This window comes from Pogoniulus pusillus, chromosome 5 (genome assembly GCF_015220805.1).
Source record: "Pogoniulus pusillus isolate bPogPus1 chromosome 5, bPogPus1.pri, whole genome shotgun sequence".
In the NCBI taxonomy this organism is placed as follows: Eukaryota; Metazoa; Chordata; class Aves; order Piciformes; family Lybiidae; genus Pogoniulus; species Pogoniulus pusillus.
In genome coordinates this window covers 26,197,675-26,225,602 of record NC_087268.1, presented here as the reverse complement: position 1 = coordinate 26,225,602, position 27,928 = coordinate 26,197,675, and the positions used below count along the sequence as shown (strand labels likewise).

At 43.6% G+C, this 27,928-nt stretch overlaps 1 protein-coding gene across 3 annotated transcripts in view; it reads right to left on the bottom strand.

The window, feature by feature from the left end:
* NPAS2 (neuronal PAS domain protein 2) overlaps positions 1–27,928 on the bottom strand; it is a 114,549-nt gene that overhangs the window by 43,248 nt on the left and 43,373 nt on the right. For 2 of the 3 annotated variants that reach the window (XM_064143595.1, XM_064143596.1), the window contains exons 2-5: positions 17,409–17,462; positions 9,854–10,002; positions 6,628–6,719; positions 3,300–3,389 (exon numbers count right to left, since the gene is read on the bottom strand). In XM_064143595.1, coding sequence (XP_063999665.1) covers positions 3,300–3,389; positions 6,628–6,719; positions 9,854–10,002; positions 17,409–17,440 — 363 coding nt within the window. In that variant the 5' untranslated portion in view covers positions 17,441–17,462. The remainder of the gene's footprint in view (positions 1–3,299; positions 3,390–6,627; positions 6,720–9,853; positions 10,003–17,408; positions 17,463–27,928) is intronic. The other variant, XM_064143597.1, reaches the window with a different exon arrangement.

Sequence of the window (27,928 nt, the reverse complement as noted above, 5' to 3'; positions counted from 1 at the left end):
CAAAGAGCAGACATCTGGTGCACAAAAACATGACCAGAGAGATGGGCAAAATTTGATCGCCACAGACAAACATGTATAGTTTGGAGGGGTATGGTTTGCAGCTTTGTCTAATTATCCTAATTGTTCTACAGCAGGCAGTTCTGCCCTGCTGGCAGACATAGCCACACAGCACTGTTGAATGAGATAAGCGAAGTGGATGAAAGATAAATTCCAGTGACTGCAGGCAGAATGGTTAGATGTTAACATACAGTTATGCTGCTAAACTTGATTTAAAAGCAATATAAATTCATCCCATGTCCTGCAACCATTTGATATAAAGCTTAAATACCTGTGCAGCTTTAATGAAACACCTATACCCCAAAATAGAGCTCCTTCACTGTTTCTTTGCTTTCTGGAGGGGTGAGAAGGGCATATGATGAGCTATTTCTGCTGCAGGGGAACTTATCAGCTTGGTCACTACAGGTAAGGATAGATGGGAGTCTGAAAATGAGATAGACTTCTTTCCCATCAAGCCAAAAATTCAGGATAGCTCTGCTCTCATGTGCTAGGATTTGGCCTCTATATCAATCTGTATATCCTGTGCTGATGCCCATTGCTACCTTGCAACAGCAACACAGCATGCAACACTTCTGTACACTATAAGGTACTGTGTCCTGAATTTTTCTGCCCTGATGGTTTACTTAAGTGTTCAACGTGCCAGAGCATCTGCCTAAGCTTGACCAGGGAGCCCCTGGGAGGAAAGATTCCCCCTTAGGATAAGCCCTGCCAAAGACTTCCTGGCTTTGGACAACCACCTCCCTGTCAACCCTGAGGGAAACTCATTTGAGCAGACACCAAGCACGGACTCCTCAGCTAGGGGATTAAAGATGAGTGAGATGGACACTACTCTCTCAGTCCGTAAGCAGGTACAGCACCTTCTGCATGCGTCCCTGCACAGAAAACGTCCATGAGAAAGCTGCATCTCCTCCTGTAGGCTGGAAATTGTCATTCTGCTGCCTGTGTTTAACTGTTTCGCTCAGTAAAGACAAGAAGGGACAGGAAGGATGCTCCTCCAGAGACTGCATAGTTTTGGGGGTCACAATGTACCACCTGACCAGCAAATGCTATGTGACCAGATTTCCAGGAGTTCACTTCAACTACAGTTAATCTTTCCACACAAGCTAAACCTCTCTTTACATCAACAAGCCCTAGGAGTAGCATCCAGATCTTCTAATAGCAAACTATTCAGAATTACAACAGAGGAAGTCTGTGTTTGAAAATGCTCCATGGAACTTAGGGAAACTGTATTAAAGAGAATTGGATATATTTGTTCTTGACACCAGAGCCTTTCATGATTTTAATGAAAGACATCAGATTTCTTGATAGAGCCCCTCAGAGGGCTCTATGTTCTATGTTCTGCCCAGTTTTGTTTTCCTTTTCAGCGTTCAAACCAGGAGCTTTGCAGAGTATTTTTTTTTCTGTGCAGTCACAGAGGAAAACAAATTGGTATTTTGTCCCTCAAAGAGTGACTGGAATTCAGCTTACAACAGATCCTAGAGGTAAAAAAAAGAAGAGAACATACATTTTCTAGATAGAATTCTGAGTAGTTTTAAAGCTTAAAAACATGTATGGAAGAAGCAGCATGGGACTAAAAGGCCCAGTGTGCATCTAACTCCAGTCACCTGGGCCCCGACTTATGGCTGTAGACAATCTTGGATAGGCAGAAGCTTCCATTGCTTGCTCAGTTAAAGTCTCTGGGATGTAGCCAGTCACTCTGCATGCACGGGGCAGTGGGGCAGTTAGGCATCATCACTCCATAAGAGTGGAGTGAGTTCTGAGAAGGTTTGTAGGAAGTCCTACTCCACGTCCAGCCCTAGTAGTTTGTTCTCTGGCTTGGGCTGCTATGTGCTTTTTCTGTCCAAATAAAAAATAATGCTTATCTTGGTCCTCATTTTGGGCTGGGTACCATGCAAGATTACCACAGAAGGCATGACTTCAGGAGGAAAAGCTGCTTTTGTTTCTGATGGTCCCACTCAGAAATTATGAATCTGAATCTACACATATTCAGCCAAGACTTAAGGTTCTATGCACAGAGTCTGTCTTCCTGAAGAGCAATACTTTCCTGCAGCAGATCAGTCACCTCCACTAAGGGTCAGTACCTGGAAGGGATGACAATGAAACCCCCAAACCATGAAAGATAAGGAAATGCCATGGAAGTCAGTAAGTGCATGGAGACCCACAGCTTGCATGCAGGACTGGGCTCTCTGCCTTTGGAGAGAAGGCAAACATCAGAAAACAGTCAACTACTGGTTTTCTCAACTGTTGAGAATTAAAGAATACTGAAATAGATAGATTCAGTTCAATCTCTTGTTGCATAGCAATATCCTTGCGTTTACCAGGAGCTGCCACCTTTCATCGAGTTCCTTTTGTCTCAGAAGAAAATAATCTTTGTTCATGTTATAGCAAGGTAGTGAGTGTGAGATCCACTTGTCTGGATGGAAAGCACAGCATGTACTTGGTGAAAAAGTAAACAAGAGAAGAATTGCAATTTTCCTAAGAACATGTGTGGGGGTGGGGGTGGCACAATAATGATTTGGCAGTGATTTTTTTCTCCTGGGCATGTATTTATTTGAAAGCAAGCTACTAAAAATGAGTGTGAGGATTAGTTCTTAATTGTTGTGCCATTTCTCCTAGAGCAGCCTTAGCAACAGGAGCAGGGCTCAGAGCAGTCCCTCTTCCTTGCTTCTGCATCCCAATACAGTACATGCAGAAGTGTCTCCCACAGCAAGACCCAGCACCCTGTAGATAAAACAAGCCCTGTGTGCCAGACTGGAGCACAGAGCACCAGCCCCACCAGCACCTCCCTGGAGCAGGATGCCCCACTTTAGGAAAGCACAGCTGAGCTGTGGGGACAGCTTGGCAGCAGCCCCCTGACTAACCCTGAATTCAACAGTTTTGTCTTTTGCCTCCTTGGGATCTGAATACGGCTTTTAACAAGCTCCTTGCTGGGCACTGGTGCTATTCTCTGCTACCTTAGAAATCAGAGATGGAAAAGATTGGCCAAGTCACCCTGTCCCTCCCCTGGCCAGAGTACTCCCGCAGTGCTTCTTCCATTCAAGCCAAAGTGCCTCATAGCAACAAAACCCTGAAGGGTATGAATCAGATGGAGAGAGAAAGAGAGCTGATCAGCAGCATTGGCCAGCATAATGCAGGGACAAAACTCATCACTGCATTTTCAAGAAAACACACCTCCCCACATCATTTTACATCTGTTTCTAAACATGCAGGGCCCAAGAAAGGCAAGTACCAGAATTACTCACCGGTAAATGCCCTAGAAGAGGTGTGATGCTGTCAGACACATAGATGATGCTTCCACCCGTGGTTACTGCTATAATGAAGCCATCTAATGCCTAAGGAAAACAGACAAGTAGGAAGTGCTTTAATAGGAATAGGTGGTGTAAACATGGCATCTCATTGCATGTTGATCAAAAAAGTTTGATTTCAGTGCCATATTGTTATCGAGTTGTAGGAACATTATCTGAAGTTGCAGAATGGCAATTCTCTGATTTTACAATATGATTTAACTTTTACAATGCTCCTTGTAGTCCAGTAGAACCTACTATTGAAGCAACAAAAGGCTCACAGGAACATTTCATGTCTCAGTTTTTAAATTAATCACACATTTTAATAATGCAAAATGACTAAGACTGAATCCCTTAGAAGTTATTGAAATGAACTTTTGAGCTCTGTGTAAATATCAAAGGACAATGAAAGGATGCAGTCCTACCTCAAAATTGTACTTCTCTGCAAACCTCATAAATCTGAGTTTGTATTAATGTAACATTGTGTATTACTGGCTTTCATGTAAGTAAAAGCAATGCAAATGATCAAATAATCCTTAGCTTGAGATTTAATTGAGTGATTTATTTTAAAGGTCATGATATTAGATTACTCATTCCAAGAGAAATTCACCCTTCTGCAGAGTTTCTTCCTCACTTCAGTCCCACCTTCATTCCTAGGACTGAAGAGGAATGTCAGCCTTATCTCCATCCTATGCACAGGAGCAACTTCACCTTCAGAATTAGTTTTTTCTTTAGTCTGAGCTTTGAAAGTTTGAGCTAAATGTTATTCAAAATTATACCTAGATAGACGTCCAGATCTAAAGCAACCTACTCTCAGCAGACCCCCCGAAAAATTAAGACTCAATAGGAGATGCTCAGAGACTACTGTAAATAAGGAGTCACTGGGGAGCCTCCCAATGCCTTCATGTGGAGCAGGTCTGGGTCTTTCCTATCAGTTCACTGTTGATCTGGAGTCAGTGTTGCCTGCAGTATTGCAGCAGTACAGGCACTACAAGCATGACTGAATCAGAGCAGAGTTCAACTATGCTCCTGAGGCAATACCTGTTCAGGAGACAGGTGTACTGCAAACAGCCTGATCAGGGTGCCATGATGTTACAAAACCTGACTGGGAACCCAGGCATGCCTCCAAGCCAGACTAGCAATCGATCCTGTGAGCCTCAGCACATCCTTCCCCCCTTGCTGACTTCAATAAAGGAAAGAATTCTGAGAACACTGGAAAACCTAATTGTTTTGGAGAAAAAAAAGGAAAACACAAAGGCTTGAATAAAGACACAAACATATGTTCCTTTTTCCAGAGAATGCTGAGCACCCACAACTATTTAAGTCAATGGGAATCTGCTGGTGCTACAATCCTTTGAAAAGCAGGTCAATAACTTGTACCCCAGTAGAAGAGCTGTGTTTAGCATCTCTGAAAACCCTCCAGCTGCTATAGTTAGTTTGATTTTGTTAATCTAAGTGCAGAGAATATGTTTTTCTTTGGTGCAGTACATTCAAGCTGTTTTCTAGAAAGGCATGATAGCTGTTAACCCATAGAAGAGAGCAGTGGTTTTAGAAGGCAGCTGGATTGTGCATGTTACTATGGTGAAGGTTGCTGGCTTCTTTTATAAAATCAAACCTTTATTTTACATCCAATGCAAATTATACAAAGTGACTCACATCAAAGGTTTGTGGTAAAATGAAGTTAATGGATGCATGCCTAATTCTATTTTTATTTACTTGCAACTGGCCCTCCCAACACTAAGAAGGCATGTCCCTCTTCAAGTGTTTTACTACTGCAGCCATCCTAGATGGGAAAACAGACCCTAATGCCTACTCTTACATAATTTGATGACAGCCTTTTCAATGGGGTAAGGAAAGGCCATTTTCAGGAAATCTGATGTATTACTGTAGTCAATTATGCTTTGATTCTTTTCAATCAGTGCTTGAAAAAAAACTTCCCATCTTTTAAAAACAGGATGGGAGAAAGTTCAAGCAGTCTTGCCAAATGTTAGTAAAATAAGATTGGCAGAAAGGTAATAAAAAACAGAGAATGATGAACAACTGGCTCAACAGGACTTCCCAATATCCAGTGTTATCCTGAAGGGCATGGAAAATCACAGTAGCGAGAAGGTGATTTATAAGCTGGGAAACTAAAAGCAATTGTTTTAATCTAAAATTGTGTGGCACACAAGTAGAATCAACAAAGGCCCAGCCAGTCAAGGCAACTGCCAATTTATTGCTATATGAGGCAAGCATTTTAGTGCAGACTGAAGGAGTTACATGTGATGTCCCTGCATGCTGAGATGGGAATGGGCAGTGGTTGTCAGTGCAATGAAAGCAAAGCACCACATGACGCTGGACCGGGGGAGTCTCATCACAACAAACTGCAATGACTGAAGTACCACCAGCCCCTGGGGGCCAGCAACGTGCCCTGGCTTTGTGCCACCCTTTGTTGGGTCAAGCTGCTACCCAGCAACCTCCCTGCCTGCTGCCAGAACGTGGATCATGCCCCACATTCACATTTGTGGGAGGAGAAGCTTGTTCTCAAGCAGGGCACTGCAGGGCCATGCAACCTCCATGTATTTAGTAATGGAGAAGATCCTTGCTAAAGAATGTTCTACCTGTTACTGAGAGAGAAAAACACATTCTAGCAGCTAATCTGCATTTCATCTCAAACCTACATAAACACCATTGAGTCACCTCCCTTCAAATCCCACCTAGAATTAAAAGCACCTATGGTATAATTTAAAGGTAATTTTAAAACTATCACTGCAAAATAACTCTGTGCCCTGTTAGAATAAGAGGTGTTTGATATGGGCCTTGAAAATCGTAAGAGTGGAAGTATTAACTATATTAAACCAAGAGGAGCTGTCAGGTTTTATCTGCTTGTACAGCACCCAGCACTAGAGGGATGTGACATTGTTGCTTTTTAGATGGTAGTCTTGCATAAATATTAGGTAATAATCACGCCTTCCAAGAACAGGAGAAAAACTGCTGCATGCCCCTTTCTTCACCTCTGTAAACGTGAAATGTAACCTGTGATTCAAATCTCTCTCCTGTACTGCATTTCTTGGGATTCTGTGCAGCTTTGCAGGTTGCAGCAGCACGGTGCAATTGCATCACTGAGAGTGAAAAGCAACGTGTGAGGGACACAAATTCCTTGTCCCAGTGACAGCTTTGCTTGACAGTCAAACACAGCAACACCTGAAACTCCCTCTTTTAGAACTGCTGATGACATTTTACTCTAGATGTAGGGACATTCCATGACTGCTAGACAAAATCAGGGGAAGTATACATGCATGGTCACCTCCAACATCAGCTGAGTGAATTCTTCATTGCTGAGAAATGAAGGCTTCCAGTCCTGTTGGATTTCAGAAATCTCCGTCTGTGCTGAGACTTCTAGACAAAAAAGAATTTCTTAAATTCAAAGAAATCATAGCATGCATGACTACATCTGAGCTGTTAAGAAAAGAGAGAAATCACCTTTATATTCAAGAACACCAGTTTTCAAGCATGGGTTTTGCATACCGAGACTATAACAATTGTCTGAATTAGGCCCAATCCTGAAATAGTTTCCTCATTTTTTCCTCAGCTCTCAGTTTGAACTGACTTCAGTGGGAGCTTGTATTCACATAACCATTGGCCTCACACAGCATTACTTGGGCATTGATCAAAAGATAAAACCACTCTGCATGAAATTAAAATCAAGGCAAAGATTAGCATGTGTCAAACTAATATTTCCAAAGAATTAGGATGCTAGAGAGCTGGAGCTCAGTCTACAGCTTCTGTGACAAATATGGAGCAGCAAGAAAACTCCTTCAGAAGAGACTAAAATGGGCTGTAACCCTTGAAAGGCAGAGCTATTGCTCTGTTCTCCAAAATGTGAGCCAAACGTGAGCTTTTGAAGCAGCCACACGTTGATGCTACTGCCTCGCTCTCTCCCCTGCCTACTGCTGGCTGCATAGTGCAGGGACGCCCAGGGAATGGAGCATCAGCATCTCATCCCAAATCCTGTCAAGATGGGAGGGTCTCCTGTGCTGTCAGCCCATAAAACACCAGAGGTTTTTTGTCCAGCTGTTGGCCAGTCCTGGCCCTGCAGCAGGCTGAAGGCGCTCTGTGGAGGGATGCAGACACACTGGCATAACAAGTCACTACTTTGCACTGAAAGTGGGGACCATGCTGGGGGCAGCTGGGTGCACCACAGAGAGCTGCTCCCTTCAAAAAACAGCTACTTATGTTAGCTCTACCTGCATCAGATAGGGTTATGGAGGATAGATCTCATAGCTTGGAGAGACGTGAGGAGGTTTGGTTTACTGCTCACTCTTCTTGTGTAAGAGTGCTCCCTCATTCAGCTCTGCTTGCAAGGAGATGCTGAGACCAGCCTGTCTCCTCCTTTAGGTGCTGCCTGCTTAATTAATCCTATTGATTAACACTTCCAGAGGGTGTTACACTCAATACTCCTTATATAGAGTACAGAGGCAAACTGCCCAGAGAAATGCAAGTGGCTAAATGATATTAAAACTAATAAATCTATACCAGTGCCTGTGCATATTGTCACCTCTAAAGAAATCAAAACCTCCGTTGGGGCTTTATTGGTGGAGATGCAGCTGTCGGCTTCTACCAGCTTGTTGGACTGGCTCCCTGCACTGCTGAGGACTGTCACTGACAGCACAGCAGCTCTCCACAGCCCCCGTGCTCTTACACAGAGGTTTCAAAGCCAGATGAAGGGAAAAGAGAGATCAGTCCATCAGGCTGTTATTGAATAGTTTCAGAACAGAGGGTATTTCCAGCAGATCCATGTCATGGAAAAGCTGGTATACATGAGACAGTAACTGCTAGAAGTATTAATTTGAGATCTGGGAGACTGTGTGGATTATAAAGAAGGAGGCTGTTCATGAAGAAAAAAATAACCAGAAAACTCACCTCCTCTTCTGATTAATCTGATTAAAGTTTTGGTTTAGTCTACTAATGAAGGGGCAATAAAAATTAATAAATCAGATCCAAAGTACACTGATGGTAACCAATATTTTAAAATATTGATGCTTTGTACTATATTGTGTAACTGCTAATCTAGTTTAGAAATAGGTAACACTGCTTTTTTTTAGTAAATGCACAAAAAACAGTTGCATTTTTACCCAATTGCTGTGGAAGCATTTGTGACTGTTGGCTTTCTTTTACATAGATGTTCTTACAGAAATGAAGTGCCTTTTGGAGTAAATTATTTGGGCTATCAGCTACACTTATCTACACTTATTCAAAACTCATGTGACTGTTCTTTGCTTGGATCTATAATTGAGCATATTCACATTTTTCTTTACTCTGCCTTGGGCAGCTAAAAGAGAACAGATATGTTATTACTGTCATTTTTTTGATAGGTATATACAATTATTAAACTTAGAGATGTCCTAGTCTTGCCCTCCTGTATGAAATTATCTTGTGTGGTAAAAATTCATTTAAGGAGAAAATGCTCTCTAACAACAGAACCACTGTAATTATTTCCTGAGTAAGTTTGACATTTGTAACTCCATTATGTTGGAAGTCACGATTTAAGAGGTTGTTTTTTTGGATTTTCCACTTCACCCAGAGCTCCTAAGGGAGTGAGGACAGGAGGTGATGGCAAGCCTGCTGATGTGGTGCATCAGCTCATGAGACCCCCTCTTCGGCTTTGTGGGACTGAGGACAGTTTTCACAGTCATCAACTGAAGTCTCTTCCTCAGAGGAGCAGAGCAAGAGAGCTCCATTTTAAACCAATGCCCTGATTTCTAAGGGATAAGTGGTTCGATTATCCACTGCTGGAGGATATCCGTGTGTGGCCACAAGAGCAGGGCCAGGCATGCCCTCTAACCTCTGTGGTGGTACATTTTCAAGGGCCTTAACTGTCACTGTTATGTGCATTATTAAAACTGAGCTCCTGGATTTTTGAGAATGAACTTTACCGATGCAACTGCAGTCTGTGCAAATGGGATGTAGCTTCTGCTTGTGCAACCCGAGTGAAGCATGGCAGCTATCTGTGTATGCAATTTGCTGAAACCAGCTTCAAAAACCGGGGCCTTTTCTGGTCAGAGTTTTCTGTGCACTGTGGAAAATTGAGTCTTATACAGTCCACTGAAGAGCAGGAGGCTGAACAGATTGTTTCCTAGCATTTTTCTGCAGAGAAGCTTGCAAGACTGCTTTGTTCTTTTGCTCAGAATATTGCAAATTTCAAGGAAGAGAATCTTCCCTCTGGCCCCACGTCTTGTTTTTCAAAGTATCCCTCTTCACACATGCTGCAGGGCACTGCTCCCCACTTTCTCTCAAATCTTGACATTCAGGCCCTTCTCTAGCAGGTTGAGAGCCATCCTAAAGAGCAGCCAAGGAGATGGATCTGGGTAGCAGAGCGCCTGCAAATGATCTTTTTTTATGAGACAGGAAAAAAATCCCAAACCTTATGTTGGCACTTTCAGATCCCTTGAGCTACCCTGATAATCACTGAAGGAAACACGATATTGCAGTAATGGTCTGGCAAATGCATGAATAGCTGCAGTAAATCTTACCATTGTGTTTCTGCAGAAAGCCAATGACTTTTTCTAGCACAGTAGTTTTGTCCATTTTGCGGGTGTTGCCTGGAAGCATGGAGCTGAGCTCTTTGATGAGAACATTGAACTGATCACGCCTCTTCTTCTCAGACTTGTTACGTGAAGCCCTGAAGACAGGGGGAAAAAAAAAGATGAGCAGGGGGGAAAAATCATCATGTACCTCCTCTCTGCAGTGTATGCACGTGGAAATTGGTTTGGTTTGCTGTGTGCCTCTGTATGTGCTGATTAACACTAGCCTCCAGCAAAGCTGCAGAGACAAGTAAAAAGCAACTGTTCCTACCTCCTGCTCTTGTCTTTGGGCCACCTTTAGAGCCCAGTGGGGAGATGGAGAATCTGCTTGCCCTCTGTGCTGCCTACAGACACTCCAGTCAAGCTTGAGAGGTCAGCACTAAACTTGTAGGTGAAAGAGCTCTGTCCATTGTGGGAAGGCACTCAGAGCAAGAAAGAATAGAAGTACTGTGACAAGAGTAAAATCAGCCATATATGAGAAGAGTGAGGACTGGTAAAATTAAGGGTTATACTCATCTGCACAGACTTAACAGGAGAGAGAAACCCTGGTCCTGCAGTTCAGATGTTGCACAGGAGCTGGGTCCCTAGAGGGACCTGCCCACTTTTGTCACAGGTTCTCTGGGCTACCTTCAATCTGGCTTACAGAAGACAGAAATAGGGCTGTTGTGTTCCAGTCCTTGAGGTCAGGGACCTGACTAGAAGTTGCTGCAGCTCCTGTCTAGTTCATATGCCATCTAGTTCAGGCTCCTTTTCAAGGTAACAAGGGCATGCAGAAGAAAGAGCACTAGTGTGCCTCACCCTAGCATGGACTGGGTCTGAGGCTGGGAAGTGCTCCTGGACCTGGGGACTCAGATGCACTAGTCCCTAATCTCTGTGTGCAAATCACTTAAGGTCATGGTGCCCCAACTCCAGGTATAAAATGAGGACTCTGCAGCTTTCTTTGACAGTCTTGTCTGTTTAACTTGAAGATTTCTCAGAGAGAGCCTACTTCTGCTGCTGTGATTGAACACCTCAAGCAGTGTGAGGAAGAGAGGATCTGGTTTGTTTCGGCACCATCATAATACTGTCATTGAGGCTGTTGATAATCTTTTTAGTGTGTGCACTTTATGTTTTTTTAATTATATGCCAGCCTAAACCTGAGCAAATGTTTTCTGAATTGTTTCAATGACTATGACATATATTCTACATGGATGGTATCACTCAGACTTCTGTAGCCACGTGAAAATAGAAATAAGTATTACCCGGAAGGTTTGTTTGTTCTGCTGCATGGACTTCAAGCAGACAACATTTGTCTTGATAATTATGTAAAGATCTAAAAATCTGGTTACATGTACACAGGAGAGAAAAGCCAAGAGGCTGGTTCTCAGAGTTTCTCAGTCCCAGCTAACTCTGCTGTACCTCATAAGCAGTTCTGGATGCACATTGCTGAGAATCAGAGCAAAAATTAGCCAAGCATCTACATCTCCCCAAGGACCAGGATGGCAATAAACATTTTCAGCAGAGAAATCACAGCAGAGGCTTCTGGATGTTACTACTGGTGGAGGGACAATTTTTGTTTGTTTTGCTCTTAACCCTGAACACACCTGGAGACACGCTGGACAGCAGCCAACACTTGATTATTTTACAGCTTTGAACACAAGAGACTGGGTGGATACTGCTTGACTGATTTCAGCCTGTTCTTATTACAGTGCAAAAAGCTGTCAGAACAAGATGTGAAAAGCTCCAGCCTTATCCTATTTCTGTACAGTTCAAGGGGACATTAAGAACATTTTACTTCCTCGTAATTCAATCCTTGGCTCATTTTAAGCTCAAAGGGTCTTGCTTGCCTTAAAAATAAAATCCACCAACAATCTATAAGGAAAGTGCTGCTTCTTCAAATGAAACCAAACCAAACCAAATCCAAAACCAACCAACCAACCAAACCAAAAACACCCCCCCCCCAAAAAAAAAACAAGCCTTGACAGAAATATAAAGGATCTGTTTTTAACGCTTGACATTTTATTCACAAAGGAACCATAAAAACTACTCCAATGGAACTAACTCTACCAAGACCTCAATCAATGATCACAGCAAAATCTTAAAAAGGAAAAAAAAAAAGGAGAAAAAAACCCAACCCTCCATGCAATTAGGTCATCTAAACTATCCCTGCACAGTTGTAAATGTTCTGTTCAGTCCAGTTGCAAGTGTCCTAAATAGTGCAGTTTTCATCACATCCCTTGGAAGATTATTCCATAGCTTTGCTCACTTCAGTGCTAAGGCATATCACTTACAGTAAGCCAAAACAGTCTCTGTCTTAATTCTGTAATAGTCATCCTACTTCCCCTCCCTCCTTGCTACTCCAAAAACACAGAGTATATCCAAGGGGAGGAAGCCACAGTATGAATAAAATCTGGATTTTTAGTGCATGCAGCTGAAGGCAATGCAGAACAGCTTGAATCCAGAATGATCAAAATAAGCCATTCAAAATGTGTTTTAAGTAGCCATTTTAATTCTTTTACATGTTTGCTGCTTATTGTCTCAAAGAGAGACTGATACTTGCTGACTAGCAGCCACTAAATCTTGCTGATTTACAATGAAATGTGGCTTTCCACCAAATTTCCTATCTCTTTTTGCTGTCCAGTGAGATACACTATATATGCATGAAAGCAAGTAACTGTACCAGCTACTTTAATTAAAATTCTTAAATTTACTTTCTGTTTGAGTGGAAACTGGCAGGTGATAGCCTTAATTTATTAAACACTCACTTATGGCTCTCTTCAAGATGGTTTTGTCTGCAATTTGGAATTCAATTGAATTGTAAAAGTTATTTTAAAATAACTTACTATTAAAGAAACCTACAAGAAAAGCAGATAGAGAAAAGAAGTGCACAAAGCAATCTTTTTGTTTAAAATTAATAAATCTATAAAACAAAGTAAGCCAAAGTCTAACATCAAAGAACTGAAAGTGAAATGATGGTTTCTGATCTCCAGAAGATCAGAAGAGCTCAAAGAGGTCTTCGATGCTCCCTAGTGCAGTGCCATCATATCTATATTTTAGTCCTCAGGTCTTTGGAGTGAAGTAATGCCTCAGGCAGTCAGAGAATTCAGAGTGGGGTTCAAAATAACCAGCGTCCTGAAGGAATAGTTATACATCTTGGCCAAAATCTAAACACTAGACACAAGAGCGGGAGTGCAGGTGCCTCTCCTGAGGAAAAGATGGATGCTTTTCTCATGTCTGTATAATATAACCTTGCATGTGTCTAATAAACTGCAGCAGATAGTACGCAGTGTGCTTGTGTGTCTCTAACCTGAGAAACCCAGCTCCTGGCTTGCGTCCATCTCCAAAGAGTTAGATCCAGTCTCACCTACTTTTAACAAAGAAAATGAAAGAAGAGATTTTTTTTTCTTGGCTTTTTTTATACCCTTGCATATTTCTCATCTTTGAGGAACCTGGTCCTTAGACCAAACAAGAAAAAAAAATCAAAGCAGCATGTCTTCTGCAGCATGGGACATACAGGAGCTCCCAGTTTTGAAGACACAACAGCAAAACATTCAACCAATGGCTTCTCCCAGGTTTGAGAAAGCTCTGAAAGAAAACCTGTAGCTTTTGCATTAATCTGAATGGTTTTAGTATACCATAGCAGCTTTAGATTTGCATGGAGCCTCTCATGATTTCAAACTTAATTTCAAGTTTAGATTTCTTCCTAAACAGAAAAATGTAGAATCATAGAATTATAGAATCAACCAGGTTGGAAGAGACCTCCAAGATCATCCTGTCCAACCTAGCACCCAGCCCTATCCAGTCAACTAGACCATGGAACTAAGTGCCTCATCCAGTCTTTTCTTGAACACCTCCAGGGACGGTGCCTCCACCACCTCCCTGGGCAGCCCATTCCAATGCAAATCACTCTCTCTGGGAAGAACTTCCTCCTAACATCCAGCCAGTGAGTTCCCTATTTTGTTTTCAAAGTTAACCTTTTTTTAATTCACCTTGATAGAGGCCTACCCCAAGGTACAGCAAAAAATTCCCTCCAGGAACAAACAGCATGAAAACTATACCAGATGGTGACAGCAGTCACTGATAGCCAGGATTCCTGTCAGCCTGCTCTTGTCCTGTATGCATACATTCGATGCAGGGATTACTTTGAACAGGTTATCACACAGATATCTTGTAGGTAATAAAGCTGTAAGCATGTGAAGTGGTAATACTCTGTGCTGGGACAAGAACTGGCTGGATGGCAGAGCCCAGAGAGTGGTGGTGAATGGTGCCACATCCAGTTGGCAGCTGTCACTAGTGGTGTTCCCCAGAGATCAATGCTGGGCCCAGTCCTGTTCAATATCTTTACTGATGACCTGGACCAGGGGATTGAGTCCAGCATCAGTAAGTTTGCAGATGACACCAAGCTAGGAGCAGGTGTTGATCTGTTGGAAGGTAGGAGAGCCCTGCAGAGGGACCTATACAGGCTGGATAGGTGGGCAGAGGCCAATGGGATGAGACTGAACAAGGCCAAGTGCAGGGTTCTGCATTTTGGCCACAACAACCCCAAGCAGTGCTACAGGCTGGGGACTAAGTGGCTGGAAAGCAGCCAGGAGGAAAGGGACCTGGGGGTACTGGTGGATAGTAGGCTGAAGAAGAGCCAGCAGTGTGCCAAGGTGGCCAAGAGAGCCAATGGCATCCTGGCCTGCATCAGGAACAGTGTGGCCAGTAGGACAAGGGAGGTTATTCTTCCCCTGTACTCAGCACTGGTCAGGCCACACCTTGAGTGCTGTGTCCAGTTCTGGGCTCCTCAATCCAAGAGAGATGCTGAGGTGCTGGAACGTATCCAGAGAAGGGTGACAAAGCTGGTGAGGGGCCTGGAACACAAACCCTATGAGGAGAGGCTGAGGGAGCTGGGGGTGTTTAGCCTAGAGAAGAGGAGGCTCAGGGGCGACCTCATTGCTGTCTACAACTACCTGAAGGGAGGCTGTAGCCAGGTGGGGATTGGTCTCTTCTCCCAGGCAACCAGCAATAGAACAAGGGGACACAGTCTCAAGTTGTGCCGGGGGAAGTATAGGCTGGATGTTAGGAGGAAGTTCTTCACAGAGAGAGTGATTGGCATTGGAATGGGCTGCCCAGGGAGGTGGTGGAGTCACCATCCCTGGAGGTGTTCAAGAAAAGCCTGGATGAGGCACTTAGTGCCATGGTCTGGTTGACTGGATAGGGCTGGGTGCTAGGTTGGACTGGATGATCTTGGAGGTCTCTTCCAACCTGGTTGATTCTATGAATTATAGAGTTTTCAATACAAGGTAGGTTCCCCCCTTCCCTTGATCCTGGGGCTCTGGGAATGCATGACACCTCCCACTGTCCTACACCCTCTCCAAAGAGCCATCTTGGAGAATGAAGGCTCCAGGGAGACCTACCTGCAGTCTTTCAGTACTTAGAGGGGGCCTACAGGAAAGATGGCATCAGCCTTAATTGCAAGGCCTGTTGCAACAGAACAAGGAGGCTCTTCTCAGTGATGCCCAATGGCAGGACAAAGGGCAAGGGGTGGGAGTTGAGGCATAGGAAGTTCCATGTAAATCTGAGGAAAAAATTCTTCACTGTGAGGATGACAGAACACTGGAACAGGCTGCCCAGGGGGGTTGTGGAGTCTCCCTCTCTAGAATCATAGAGTCAACCAGGTTGGAAGAGACCTCCAAGATCATCCAGTCAGCTAGACCATGGCACTAAGTGCCTCATCCAGGCTTTGCTTCAACACCTCCAGGGACGGTGCCTCCACCACCTCCCTGGGCAGCCCATTCCAATGCCAGTCACTCTCTCTGGGAAGAACTTCCTCCTAACATCCAGCCTATACTTCCCCTGGCACAACTTCAGACTGTGTCCCCTTAATCTATTGCTGGTTGTCTGGGAGAAGAGACCAACCCCCACCTGGCTACAATGTCCCTGCCTCGACACATTCCTGTGTGATCTGGTATAGGTGATCCTGCTCTGGCAGTGGGGTTGGACTGGATGGTCTTTCAGGGTCCCTTCCAGTCCCTGACACTCTGTGATTCTGTGAAGGAGTAATGTTTTTAAAATAATAAGGGGTAGACTTAGACAGGACAAGATATATGGAAGACATTTTTGGCAATGAGGGTGGTGAAACACTAGAACAAGTTGCCCGAAGAAAAAGTCCCATCCCTGAAAACATTCAAATTCAGGTTGGATGGTGCTTTGAGAGCTTGATCCAGATAAAGATGTCCTTTGCTCACTGCAGAGGGGTTGGACTAGCTGACCTGTGAAGCTTCTGACCCAAGCCATTCTATGATTCTATGATCTATTGCTTTGTGATGGGCTTGGCAGGAGGAGGCAGCCCTTCCCTGAATCCCCTCTTATTGTGGCCCCAGGTGCCTGGCCTGCTGGCAGATAGTTGGGCAGAGCACCCTGTATCAGCGCTCTCCTGGCATGAAGCCCTGTGTGAAAAGCAGCAGTAGCAGGGCTCTGGGGGCTGGTGGTCTCCAGGACTCTTTGGGTAGGTCCTCGCAAGCCTAAGGGGATGAGGTTAGGCCAGTAATTTGCTCCTGGTGGCAAAGGTAGGCCTTCTGCAGCCTGAGCATGCCTCTGTTCACAGGAGGCAGCAAAAGGGAATGGCTGAGCTTGGATGCAGCCTGTGCTGACCTATATTAGTGAGAAAAAGCTGCGGGGAGGAAAGAAGCAGGGAAGGAATCAAAAGAGATGAAACTGGATCAACTAGTTGTGCCTGGACTGGAAATACTCTCATTAGAAGGAACCAAGGGGAAAAATGCAGGCAACCCACGGCTCCCTCTAAAGCAATTAAACTGCAGGCTGTGGTATTGATAACACATCCAGAAAAAAAATAATTCAAAAGCTTCCAAACAGCTTTTCTGCCAATGCCAGTCAGATCTGGCAGTTATTAAGAGTATTATTGCCACGAGTCTTCTGCCTTGAAACACACCCTTTCCCACCCCACAAAGTCTTCACAATGATTTCCCACCAACTGGGACTTGATGATGAGTGCAGGATGTATGTGAATAAAGGTTTGTGCTGTTTTCGAGCTGGCACTTCACTTTTCCTGGTCTTTCTCAGCTCTGAATGTCACTTCTGGGTGCTTTCCTTAGTGTGAGACAGGTATTGCTAGATAAATGACCATCACAATAGGAGAAAACTCTACTTCTTTAGTTTTCTTCTCCAATTTTTAATTAAAAAATCCTGATTTTTATAGATTGAGGAAGCTCAGATAATGTCTTACAGTGGCAGTAGTATGTTGTTAATTCTTCAGTTCTCATATTCTGCAGTAATATGTAGAAAAGGATCAATGCCTTGGCTTGTTTGACATTTTCCATAGGAAACACTGCTATATTATTTTCTTCTTACAGGGTAGCCAGGAATGGGAATCTGTGAGATGGCAGTTTTTCAAGCTGAGCTTGGCTATGTTTTACTCTCTCTCTCTTTGATTAATTGATTATAGATAAAACAGCTTCTGCAGCAACAAACAGCATCAAACTCATCCCAAGTTCAACAGAGTTATAAAAGAAAAAATGCTCACCTCTTTGCCCTGTCTTTCTCATCTTCATCCATTAGATTGTCTAAGCAGTTTTTTCTGTTGAAGGAATGTGAGAATCATTACAAATTGTCATTTTCTTAGCTCTGCTTGCAAGTTAATCTGAGTCGCTCTATTTCATTTTAATAACAGAGTGATGATATCCAGGTCAGATAAATGTGTCAGCAGTGCTTTATGCCACAGTCCTTGATTTTAGGAAGCATTCTTTGTGGCTAATGTTATTCCTGAGAGTCATGCTAGCCTCGGGGGCTTCAGCCAAGGATCAAGGCTCCCAGGCACAACATGGTGCATCAGCACAGTACAAAAACAGCCACATCTTGGGGGATTTCATCATGTGAAGGTTACTCTCTGCAAACCAACAGGCTGGATGTGAATTCTGGGGTCGGCCCAAGTTGAAAAAGTATTTTCAGTGCTTCCACATCCCCCCCAAACCCATTCCCAGTGCAAGAGCAGGCACCACCAATGCCTCTAACTTCTCAGGTCAATCTTCCTACTGGGACACTCTTCATCCTCCTCTGTATGCCCTGACTCAAAGCCAGAAGGGATGGTAGCTAGAAGAGATGGTTACTGCCTAAGCTGCACCATGACACAGCCCAGGACATATTGCTTGCCTGGTGGTGCTGGCATCATGCATGGGGACTATCCCATCCCCATTTTTACTAATCTTTAGCAAAACGTTGTGACATACCATCAAGGTTCATAGTCTAGCTGCTCCAGCAGTTTGAGCTGTATGAAGAAAGTACCCTGAGCACAAGATGTGTTCATAAAGTCGCAGAGTAAAAAGTGATGAATTGGGTAAATTCAGTGCATTTGTGTAGGTGAAAAGGAAAAAATACAACAGCAGCTCAGCTGGAGGATGAGATCCTCAGAAACACAACTTGTCACCAGCTCACTGCCCACCCTCCTTTGCTCCACAGCCTTAATGGAAAGCCTTAACCACTTCAGCTTGAGAAACAAGCCTTGCAATGCTGCAGCGTCTCACAACACCTCACATCCGTGTCAGGCTCAAAAACTGGGTGTTGCTGCATCCCACACAAATATTTTCCAAACCAGTAGCACAATGGAGCTACAAACCCTGGATACTGTCACAGCATCATTTTCAAAGCAGCAGTCTAATGACAGGCAGCTGTAACACTCCCTATCAAAAATCAATGTTTCTCATTTAATGAGTCCTCAATATGTAAGACATGAATAAATTTGGAGGGAGGATGTTAATTGCTAGGCATTATTTAAGCTGAGGTATTTTCCACATACAGGTCAAACATCATTTTGCCTGTTCAAAGAACATTTTATGGAAAAATGGGAATGAAAATTTATTGATAGAAAGAACACTGGATAAATTCCCCTCTTCTGTTTCTATTTCTCTTACAGCAACATTCCACCTGCTCATGACTCAACGGTTAGCTAAGAACACGAAACTACTCTGTCATTTTTTATCAAATGTGAGTAATGAGGAATTAAATCCATGGGTAATTGATTGGAGGGTAAGGCTGCTACTTCATGGCATTCAGCTCGTTGATGGAGGATCATAAATAGGAAGTGTGAAGGTCAAGAGGCTAGCTTTTCTAGTCATAGCTAAAAAATTTAAGTTGCAGAATTCTGTTATACATAACAAAATAATAAGTAATGCCATGTAGGCTTTCAGTGATTTTCTAGATATTTATTTCTCCCTGCAAACAGCCAAGTCGACCATATCATATGTTTTAGACTAGGAAAATTTATAGACCCAGTTAAATTTTATTTAGCATCATTTGACAAATGCTTTAGGTGGCTATTTGCCCAGTTCCAGAATCAGACTATTAGCCAAAAAAAAAAAAAGTGTTTACAAGTAATTCAGGCTGAATTGTAGTGACAAAATCCAGTGGGTTTTGTCGTTATTTGCTCACCTATTGCAATCAAAATGTTCACGTGTGTTATTCAAGAACACGGAAACCATCAGTAATATGGCAAGTGTCAGCATTTAGGACCTTAGCTCAAAAGGCTCTTTTGCATGCACCCTAGTTGAATCTAGAGTATGGCAAGCAAAATGGAGTAATGTCAGCAGAATTTGAATCCCTGAGGATCTTCCTCTGCTGCACTGAGACCATCTCTGACTAAAAAAGCTTCCCAGCTGAAAGCAGAAATAGAGGGACCAGGCTGTGGCTTTAGGTGGCTCTGAGGAACCACGGCCATGGGTGGGGCTGTCAGCATCAGTGCTGCCCAGCCCTGCCCGTTTTGGAAAGGCAAAATGGACCTAATGGAGAGGGGCTTCCTACAGCTGTACCATACAAACCATTAAGGAATGGTGCTGCTGGGAAGCCCCTATCCTTACCAGAGAGCAACAGGTCTAATGGTCCATTCTGCCAAGTATTTGGCTGTATCTGTAAAGCAATTCGTGGCCAGCTTCCAGTAACAAGATTTCTTGCTGACTGACATGGAATTTTGGACCTGCTGTGCTCTTGTTAGTGTTAGACAATGTCTAATTGGCATTTTGCTTCTGTTTGCTTACATGACAAAATCTCCAGAGCATTGTAAGCATTGCTAACAGTGTTTGCCAGTACATACGCAGCATATACCATATACAATTGCTGCAAACCATTGCTGCCATCCCTCTCCTGAGCCACACCAGATGATGGCATACACCTGGAGGAGAAACCCATGGCAAGGAGCTTAGATATGCGATTAGTACAACCTGCTCACTTTATATTAACCTCCCAGTCCATCAGCTGGGAGGGTCCCAAAGAGCACACTGAAAATTTGCTGTCATTCGCATCAGTGCCTGTTTTAGGAAGCAGTTCCCTCTCCTTGCAAAAACAAAAGCAGGCAGTAAACACCATGGCTCCGTGCCACAGTTCCCCTGCAAAGAGATGACATAAAAAACCCGAGTGGCACAAGGATTTATCAAAATCTGAACAATCTTTTCAAGGTAGCAAAGAGAATTTGGAAATCTACGGGTAACAATACTCCATGGTGTAACTTCTGCTAATAAAGAATTTAACAGTTAGTTACATTTGGAGCTTCATTAATATCACCATTAACAACAAGAGGTGAAGACAGTATCACTCAAAAAGGTGGGAATCACCTGGAATAAGGAGGACAAAGCTCAAATACACCCATCAGGATAGTACCCAGACATAAACAGAGAGATACATGGCAACAGGTAATGAAGAATGGCATTCTGGAAACAAAAGACTGGCTAAAACTGTTAACCATGTACCCTTGGATTAGTTATCAGATGGATAATTACAGCACAAACATCACCCCCACATTCATTCATACAATGAATCGTTGCTCAGGAAACAAGTAATCCAGGCAGAGAGCCAGTTCACTCCAGGGACTCTCCAGAAGAAAGGTTGCACATGTTTATTTTGATAGAGTATATTCCCAGTGGACACAGAGCTTGCACTATAAAATTCAGCTGGCACTGATCACCTCATCCTGTACTAGAAACATGGTTTTTAGCAAGTCAGACTGCTACTCTTCTGTGTAGGTGAGGTTAGTTTCCCTTCTCCCTGCCCCACTGCTCATAAGAATATGCTATAGAATGACTGACACTGAAATTTAAGTATTCAGCTTTTGATTTCCTGCTAAGTTGCCATGTGGCTAGCTGATCTCAATTCTTACAGATCAACCTGACAGCTGATGAGAATTTTACATAATAGTTTTTTAACTCAAATGAATTAGAGCTTTAGATTTCTTTTAGAGGTCCTGGGATGTACCTGTGGAAGCCTACTGAGAAATCCCAGTGCTTGTGCTGTCCCTGTGTTAGGTAGCTGGGTGAAAGACAGGGATTTTCCTTCCCTTTCCTCTCTGGCATGGTGGGGTTTCTGCCTTCACCACCCCGCAGGCCTGCCTGGTGTATTCATGCCACATCTGGTATGCTCAAGTCTGGCAAGACAGGTGCTGGCCACCACACTCTGGTGCTGTTTTGTACAGATACACCTAAGCCCTCCCTTGCACCTCACAGACCACTCAAGACGCTGGTACAACACAGGCATCCTAAGTAAACATGATGATACTGCACTTGGAAAACAACCCTCTCACAGACAAGGGATGGGCAAGGGTTGTATGGAAAATTAGGACACTGGGAAGAAACATCTTGAACTGCCTTCTGGCCTCAGGGCAGAGCCTCCCCAGCAACTGTTATGTTTGTGAAGAGTGAAGACAACCAGCAACAGGGTAGAGAGTAGACTGGCTCCTGTGCCTTTCAGACACATTGCTTAGTCTCAAGTGCCTGCCTCCACTGAGTGTTACTTCTGCAAGGTGCTCAGTGCTGTCTCATCAGGGAGTTACTCTCCAGTTCCCTCTTTGAGGGAGAGGAGCAAATGCCAAAGGAATGAAGAGCTTGGCATTACAAAGGAGGCATGGAGGTATGTTTGATGGTCCAGAATCTAAAGCCCAGATCCACCCCCACATGGTGTCCTGTGCATAGTGAGTGGGATCCAAGACAGGAAGGCGGCACTGAAACAGAGCAGAGGCTTTGGGCATGAGCTAGGGGGTACAGCTTCTGCCAACCCAGCAGCACTGGCAACAGTGTGGCTGAGTCATTGTCACATCACAGCTACATCCCATGATAGCTCTGATGATGGACTTGGTCTGATGGGCACTGTGGCCACATAGTGATTGCCCACAGGTGTTCCACAGAAAGGATTAGATAGGCACTTGCCCACACTAGGGAGCACTGCTGTGGCTCAGCACTAGCAGATGTACCTGCCTCTTCTCAGCTGAAACAGAGCAAGTGGGGCAAATAGATTATCAAATGGGAAGTATTAAGAAAGGTCACACAGTGACAGGCAAGGAGTGACCATCTAAGCATTTTAAACACCTTGTTCCATCTTTGACATGGATGAAGCACTCAGATACCCCATCACAAAAGCTGTGGCATGAACACAGACAGAAAGAATTTGTATAAACACAAGTCAGAACAAGCCAAGAGATTCATGGACACATCAAACTAAAATGTGCCACTCCATCCTTAATTTTCAGATGTAGACCTAAAAACTGTTGCAAGAACATGCTGGAGTCTGTAACTAAACAGAGTACAACCTCATCCATCACAGTCAACACTGATTTATCAAAATGTAAAAAGAGTAGCCTTAAGAAAATGTAAGACAGTAAAAAAATCACTCTCCGGATGATATACACTGTTATTTGAGAAGAGTAGGAGAATGGCTGTCTGCAGTTACCATGGGTCACTTAATGCTGTGGTTGTTATAGGAATTACTGGCTTTATGAGTAAAGGAAAAATCTGCTAGCGTGGTAAGCATCCAGCTTCAGAGTTAACAACTATGTTGCCTGCAGTGTGCAGCACAGTCCTCCTCCTGCATTCACTATATGGTAGTTTAAGGCTTACTGGAATAGTCCAGGAAGAGAAATTTGGACATTCCTGAAAGCTCAGTGCAGAATCTAAATAAGTTAGATCACTAGATGTGAAAGGATAATAACAATGAAGTCTGTATCATTCACTGATTTGCTAAGAGAGATAAAACAGCAACATACAAACAATTTCCCACTCTTTGCTCCTTTTGCCTTCTGCCTTCCACCTCCTCCACTGCTTCTGTGCGCACGAGCGCATAGTAACCTTGATTGACCAGGTAACATGTGATTTCTTGCTGGCTTTCTATCTGGGGAGAGAGAAGGTGGCATTGGCCCCTTCTGGGCTTTCTTTGTCTGGAGCCAAAGTCTGGATTTCTGTATTATTTCTAAAATGTATATAATTGTAAATACTTGTAACTATATTGTGTATATATGCTGGTAAATTTAGCTTTGCTGTAAATATAGCTTTATCTTACTTGCAAGCCTGTGATACTGTGAGACAGTCTGGTAAACTTTAATTTAGGGAGTGATCTCCTAAGCCCACCACGCACTAGATTACTACATTTTGTTTACACTAAAAAAGGCTTTTTTTCAGAGGTTCCCAAAATCAAAAGAGAACTGGACTTGATGAACGTCACAGGCTTCTCCATGCTTCATACATATGTGTACAAAGAATCTCTAGATGGTAACAGCCTTAAAGCAAAACAGACACTAAAAAATAATCCAAATGTGGACACTGAAAATGATGGAATGTGATGTAAATTAATGCTCCGCTCTTCTGAAGTGAGGATGGCAGGTAGAGGTTCCTGGGTAACTCATCTGAGTATTAACAGATTATGATGAAGAGAAGTGAAGGCCAAGAGCACATATTGGTTTATTTTTTCTTTACAGAATTATCAGTTAGTAGGAAGCTGTATTCTTCTCTCTCTGTCAGAAACCTTGCCCCTGTTGCTGTGTGCTACTTGCCAGCTTTCCCCCCCTCTACCCTGCTGCTTGCTGAATTTTTGAATGTGCAGCCTTGTGAACCCTCTGTAGATGTGGTATAATTTGCATCAGTTTAAGTTAGGAGTGAGATGGCTGACGTCAGCAGCACTGTGCTGGAAAACAGCCACGGCAAACGAGAGGGGCTCTTTAGCTTGCGAGCAATGCATAAAGTTTGTGCAGTGCTTGTGATGTCTGATGAAGATCAGTACCTATGTGCTTGTTATCTTCCTTATTATTATCATCGTTGTTATTATTACTGAATGACTAAAGCCACTCAGACTTCATAGAACAGGCTAAGTGAATCCCTGGGTTGAACCGCTGCTCTGCTCTCCCCTCGCACGGCTGGAAACAGAAAGGCAAACAAATTAAACTAACATTAATCAGCAAAGACTGCCATCTGTATAACTCGGAGCACTTCTCCATGTGCCCGTCCCCTTCCAGCAATGCTAAACAGGATTAGTCTTCCGTGGGCGTACAGGGAAAGTAGGTCAGTTTGGTAACATCACTGTGTGAGATGAAGGGAGGCTGTGACTGCAGTGGTCCGCTGACAGCCCTCCTGCTTTCTGAGTGAGCTGCAGTGATGAAGCACCTGGGGTTATCCCGGGTCACATGAGGTGGCTCAGACCCGTGTTCCTTAATGCCAGCACCTGCCATCTGTAGAAGCAAGTTTTGCAAAGCCTGGATTATGCGCTGGAGTTAACGTGTGCATTTCAACAGAGGAACTGAGGTACAAGGCAGCTAAAGGCTTTGCTATTACTAGTCTGTGTCCAGCCAAACATTTGTCAAAGCTTTTAAATTAGTAAAGTGTCCAGGGATGGTAAATCATCTGGTGAAGGAATTGTCTTTCTCTATTATCAGGTGTGTAGGGATGGTGGCATGAAAGCCAAAGCTCACCTGAAGTTGACACCTGCAGGGCACTTCAAGAGCAACAAAAAGAGCATCTGCTGCTAAACAAGAAGTTTTGTTGATACATCAGTAGTAAAAGCTGAACAAGAAAAGTGTTGGTCTGATGCAGTATTTGAGACAGATAAGGAGGTGAATTTGCAATAGCAAACACAGGTAAGGTTGAGGTACTGATACCTTCTTTGCTGCAGTCTTTACCAGGAAGGTCTCTGTTGAAAACAGGGTCAGGGACAAGCAGAAGGACCAGCAGAGGGTGAGAGTCAACTCAGGGAACTTGAGTGACCTTCAGGGAAGCTAGCTCAACATTCATTTAGACAACATACAGGGTCAGGTTTTGGGCCACTCAAGATTAACTGGAGAGAGTCCAGCAATGAATCCCCAACGTGGTGGAAGCTGAAACACATTCCAGATGAGGAGGAGCTGGGACACAAGAGATGGCTTTGAGAACAACTAAAAATGCTACCATTGCCTACAATGGGTCAGTGAGGAACTAAAACCTGACTCATTGTGGTTCAGGATGAGTGAGTGAGAAATAAAGGGCATTAACTAAAAAAAGAGAGGAGACACTTTTCCCAAGCAATGGAGCAGGCTGCCTGGAGAGGCTGTGCCATGCTTATCCTTGGAGGCTTTCAAGACCTAACTGGGCAAAGCCACAAACAGCCTGAATTCTGTTTTGACTTCAGAGCTGGTCGTGATTTGAGCAGGAGGTTGGGACTGGAAACCTCTTGAGGTCCTTTCCAACCTGAATTGTCCTGTGGTTCTGGATCTGGCTACCTCCACGAACATCCTAAGCATATCAGACTCCTTTAATTAGCTCCTGTATTGTATGTGTTCCTGAAGTTCGTTTTATTATGCCTTTGCCCTTCTGTGCTACAAATAGTTTGTGCACTCTCTCCCCTACTCTCATATTCCTCCTGCTTTATAAATCTGCCATGCACATCTTAACATTGCATGTTTGCATGTCATGTCTGTCAGACCACTTTTAGACATCAATTTAAAAAAACATGATAAACAAAAAAAAAAAAAAAAGAAGAAAAATGGATTTCATGAGAATAGTCCCTAACTACAAAATCTGTTATTCTTCCCTCTACTTCTCATGTTTTTAATCTGTTTTAGGTATTTATAAAACTTTAATCCTCATAGTACCAGAAGTCCTGGATGTACCAAGGCTTAACTATACTGCTGTAAGAGCTCCCTCACGTATGCGTATCTTTGCAAAATCCAGACCTACATGTGGAGGTAGAGCTACACAGATTATTTTCACAGTATCACAGTATCACCAAGGTTGGAAGAGACCTCACAGATCATCAAGTCCAACCCTTTACCAGAGCTCAAGGCTAGACCATGGCACCAAGTGCCACGTCCAACCTTGCCTTGAACAGCTCCAGGGACAGCGACTCCACCACCTCCCCGGGCAGCCCATTCCAGTGTCCAATGACTCTCTCAGTGAAGAACTTTCTCCTCACCTCCAGCCTAAATCTCCCCTGGCATAGCTTGAGGCTGTGTCCTCTCATTCTGGTGCTGGCCACCTGAGAGAAGAAAGCAACCTCCTCCTGGCCACAACCTCCCCTCAGGTAGTTGTAGACAGCAATAAGGTCACCCCTGAGCCTCCTCTTCTCCAGGCTAAACATTCCCAGCTCCTTCAGCCTCTCCTCGTAGGGCTGTGCTCAAAGCCTCTCACCAGCCTCGTCGCCCTTCTCTGGACATGCTCAAGCATCTAACTATTCTCTATTATTTCTAACTATTATCTCTGAAATCTTTCCTTGAACATGCTCTCAGTTATAAAGTATTCTCAGTTTTAAAAATCTGCTCGGGTCTATTTGGTCCTGGAAATATTTAAATAAGTAGAATAATACAGCCTCTGATCTCTGATCTTCTTATGGTCAAATGTTCAGCCACAGGCAAACTGGCACAATATGGGAGTGTAACGCTATGAAGACTTATTTGTCAAAATCTCAAGGACTGTTGTTTTGTTTGGCATTAATTACCTGGAAAACACCAACACAGGCATAAACCCAATCTTTTTCCATAGGACTCTTGTCTATGTCCTTCTCTTTTTTTGCTGGTTAAAAAAAAAAAGTTCTTGACAAGATCCTTTTAATGCTTCCCATCTAATTAAACAGCTACAGTGGCACTGGAGTATAAATCAAGATGTCCAGGAGCTGACACAGCCTGGTCCTGTTCTCCCTACTTGGTTTTTTATTAACTACTTATAGGTGATTTGCCAAGAACCAAATTATTCTTCTTTTAAAAGCTCTGTACCTAGGTGTAATTTTGCTAACAGCAGAAAAAATTACTGGAGAAAGAAATTGTGAACTTCTGACAGCACTTTCTAATTAACTGTCACCATTTACCCCAGTTGCAGTGGTGTCTCCTCCATATGTAAGACACTGAAATAAACCACCACACATTTCTGTGGAGATTTCAGGAGGCAAGTAGAAACTAAACATGAAGCCAAATTGCCTTCTGGTTTTTGACACGTAACCTGATGTGGCAGTGCTCTCTTCATTGCGCAGGACCTAGTGGGAAGGACTGTTCATTCTCAGTGCTGTTGCCTTCTCCCCACCCCAGTGGGACATCACTTGCTTCTTCAGTCAGCCAGAACTTAGTGGGCCCAGCTCCAAGGAGCTGGACTTGAGCCAGGCAGCGAGCCAGGCAGTGAGCACTGTCCTTGGCCATCATCATCCTCATGGGCATCCCAGCATGGTGACACCCACAGGGACTAGGCTTCTATGTCACTGAGAATAGGGGCTGGAGGTAGGACGCATAGAGGAAAACACAGTCACCCCTGCAGAGAGTCAGCAAATCAACAACTTCCCTGCCCTGTGCAAGAGGCAAAGCTGTGGCCTAAATCTGCTGCTGCACAGGGGAAAATAAAATCTCTATACAATATAAAGAAATAAATACAGCTATAAGCACCAATAATCCCATTGCTTCTGTGTTAACAGTTTGATAACATATCTGCTTATAGCTCACACACTGCTCTAAATTTTCTGCTCTATAGTAACTACCACATCCCTGTCAGCAGAACTAAATATTTAAACATCTAGGGAGATGAATCATAAAAGGCTGTTTTGTGGGCATATTTTAACATGGACAATTCGTTGTTATTTAATTCTCAGAACTTGCTGTCACTCTCTTCTCAGGGTGGCCTCCGCAAGCCTGTGACCATTCAGGTTACTGTGCTGTAAGGCTTGCTGTGTGTCTTGCAAGTGAACTATCTAATCTGTGAGGCTTTCAGGTAATTTCTGATAAAACCAATGCAGGAGGATTCAGCTCAGAGTTTGGCTGGGCACTACTAAGCCTAAGGCTCAGGGGTGATC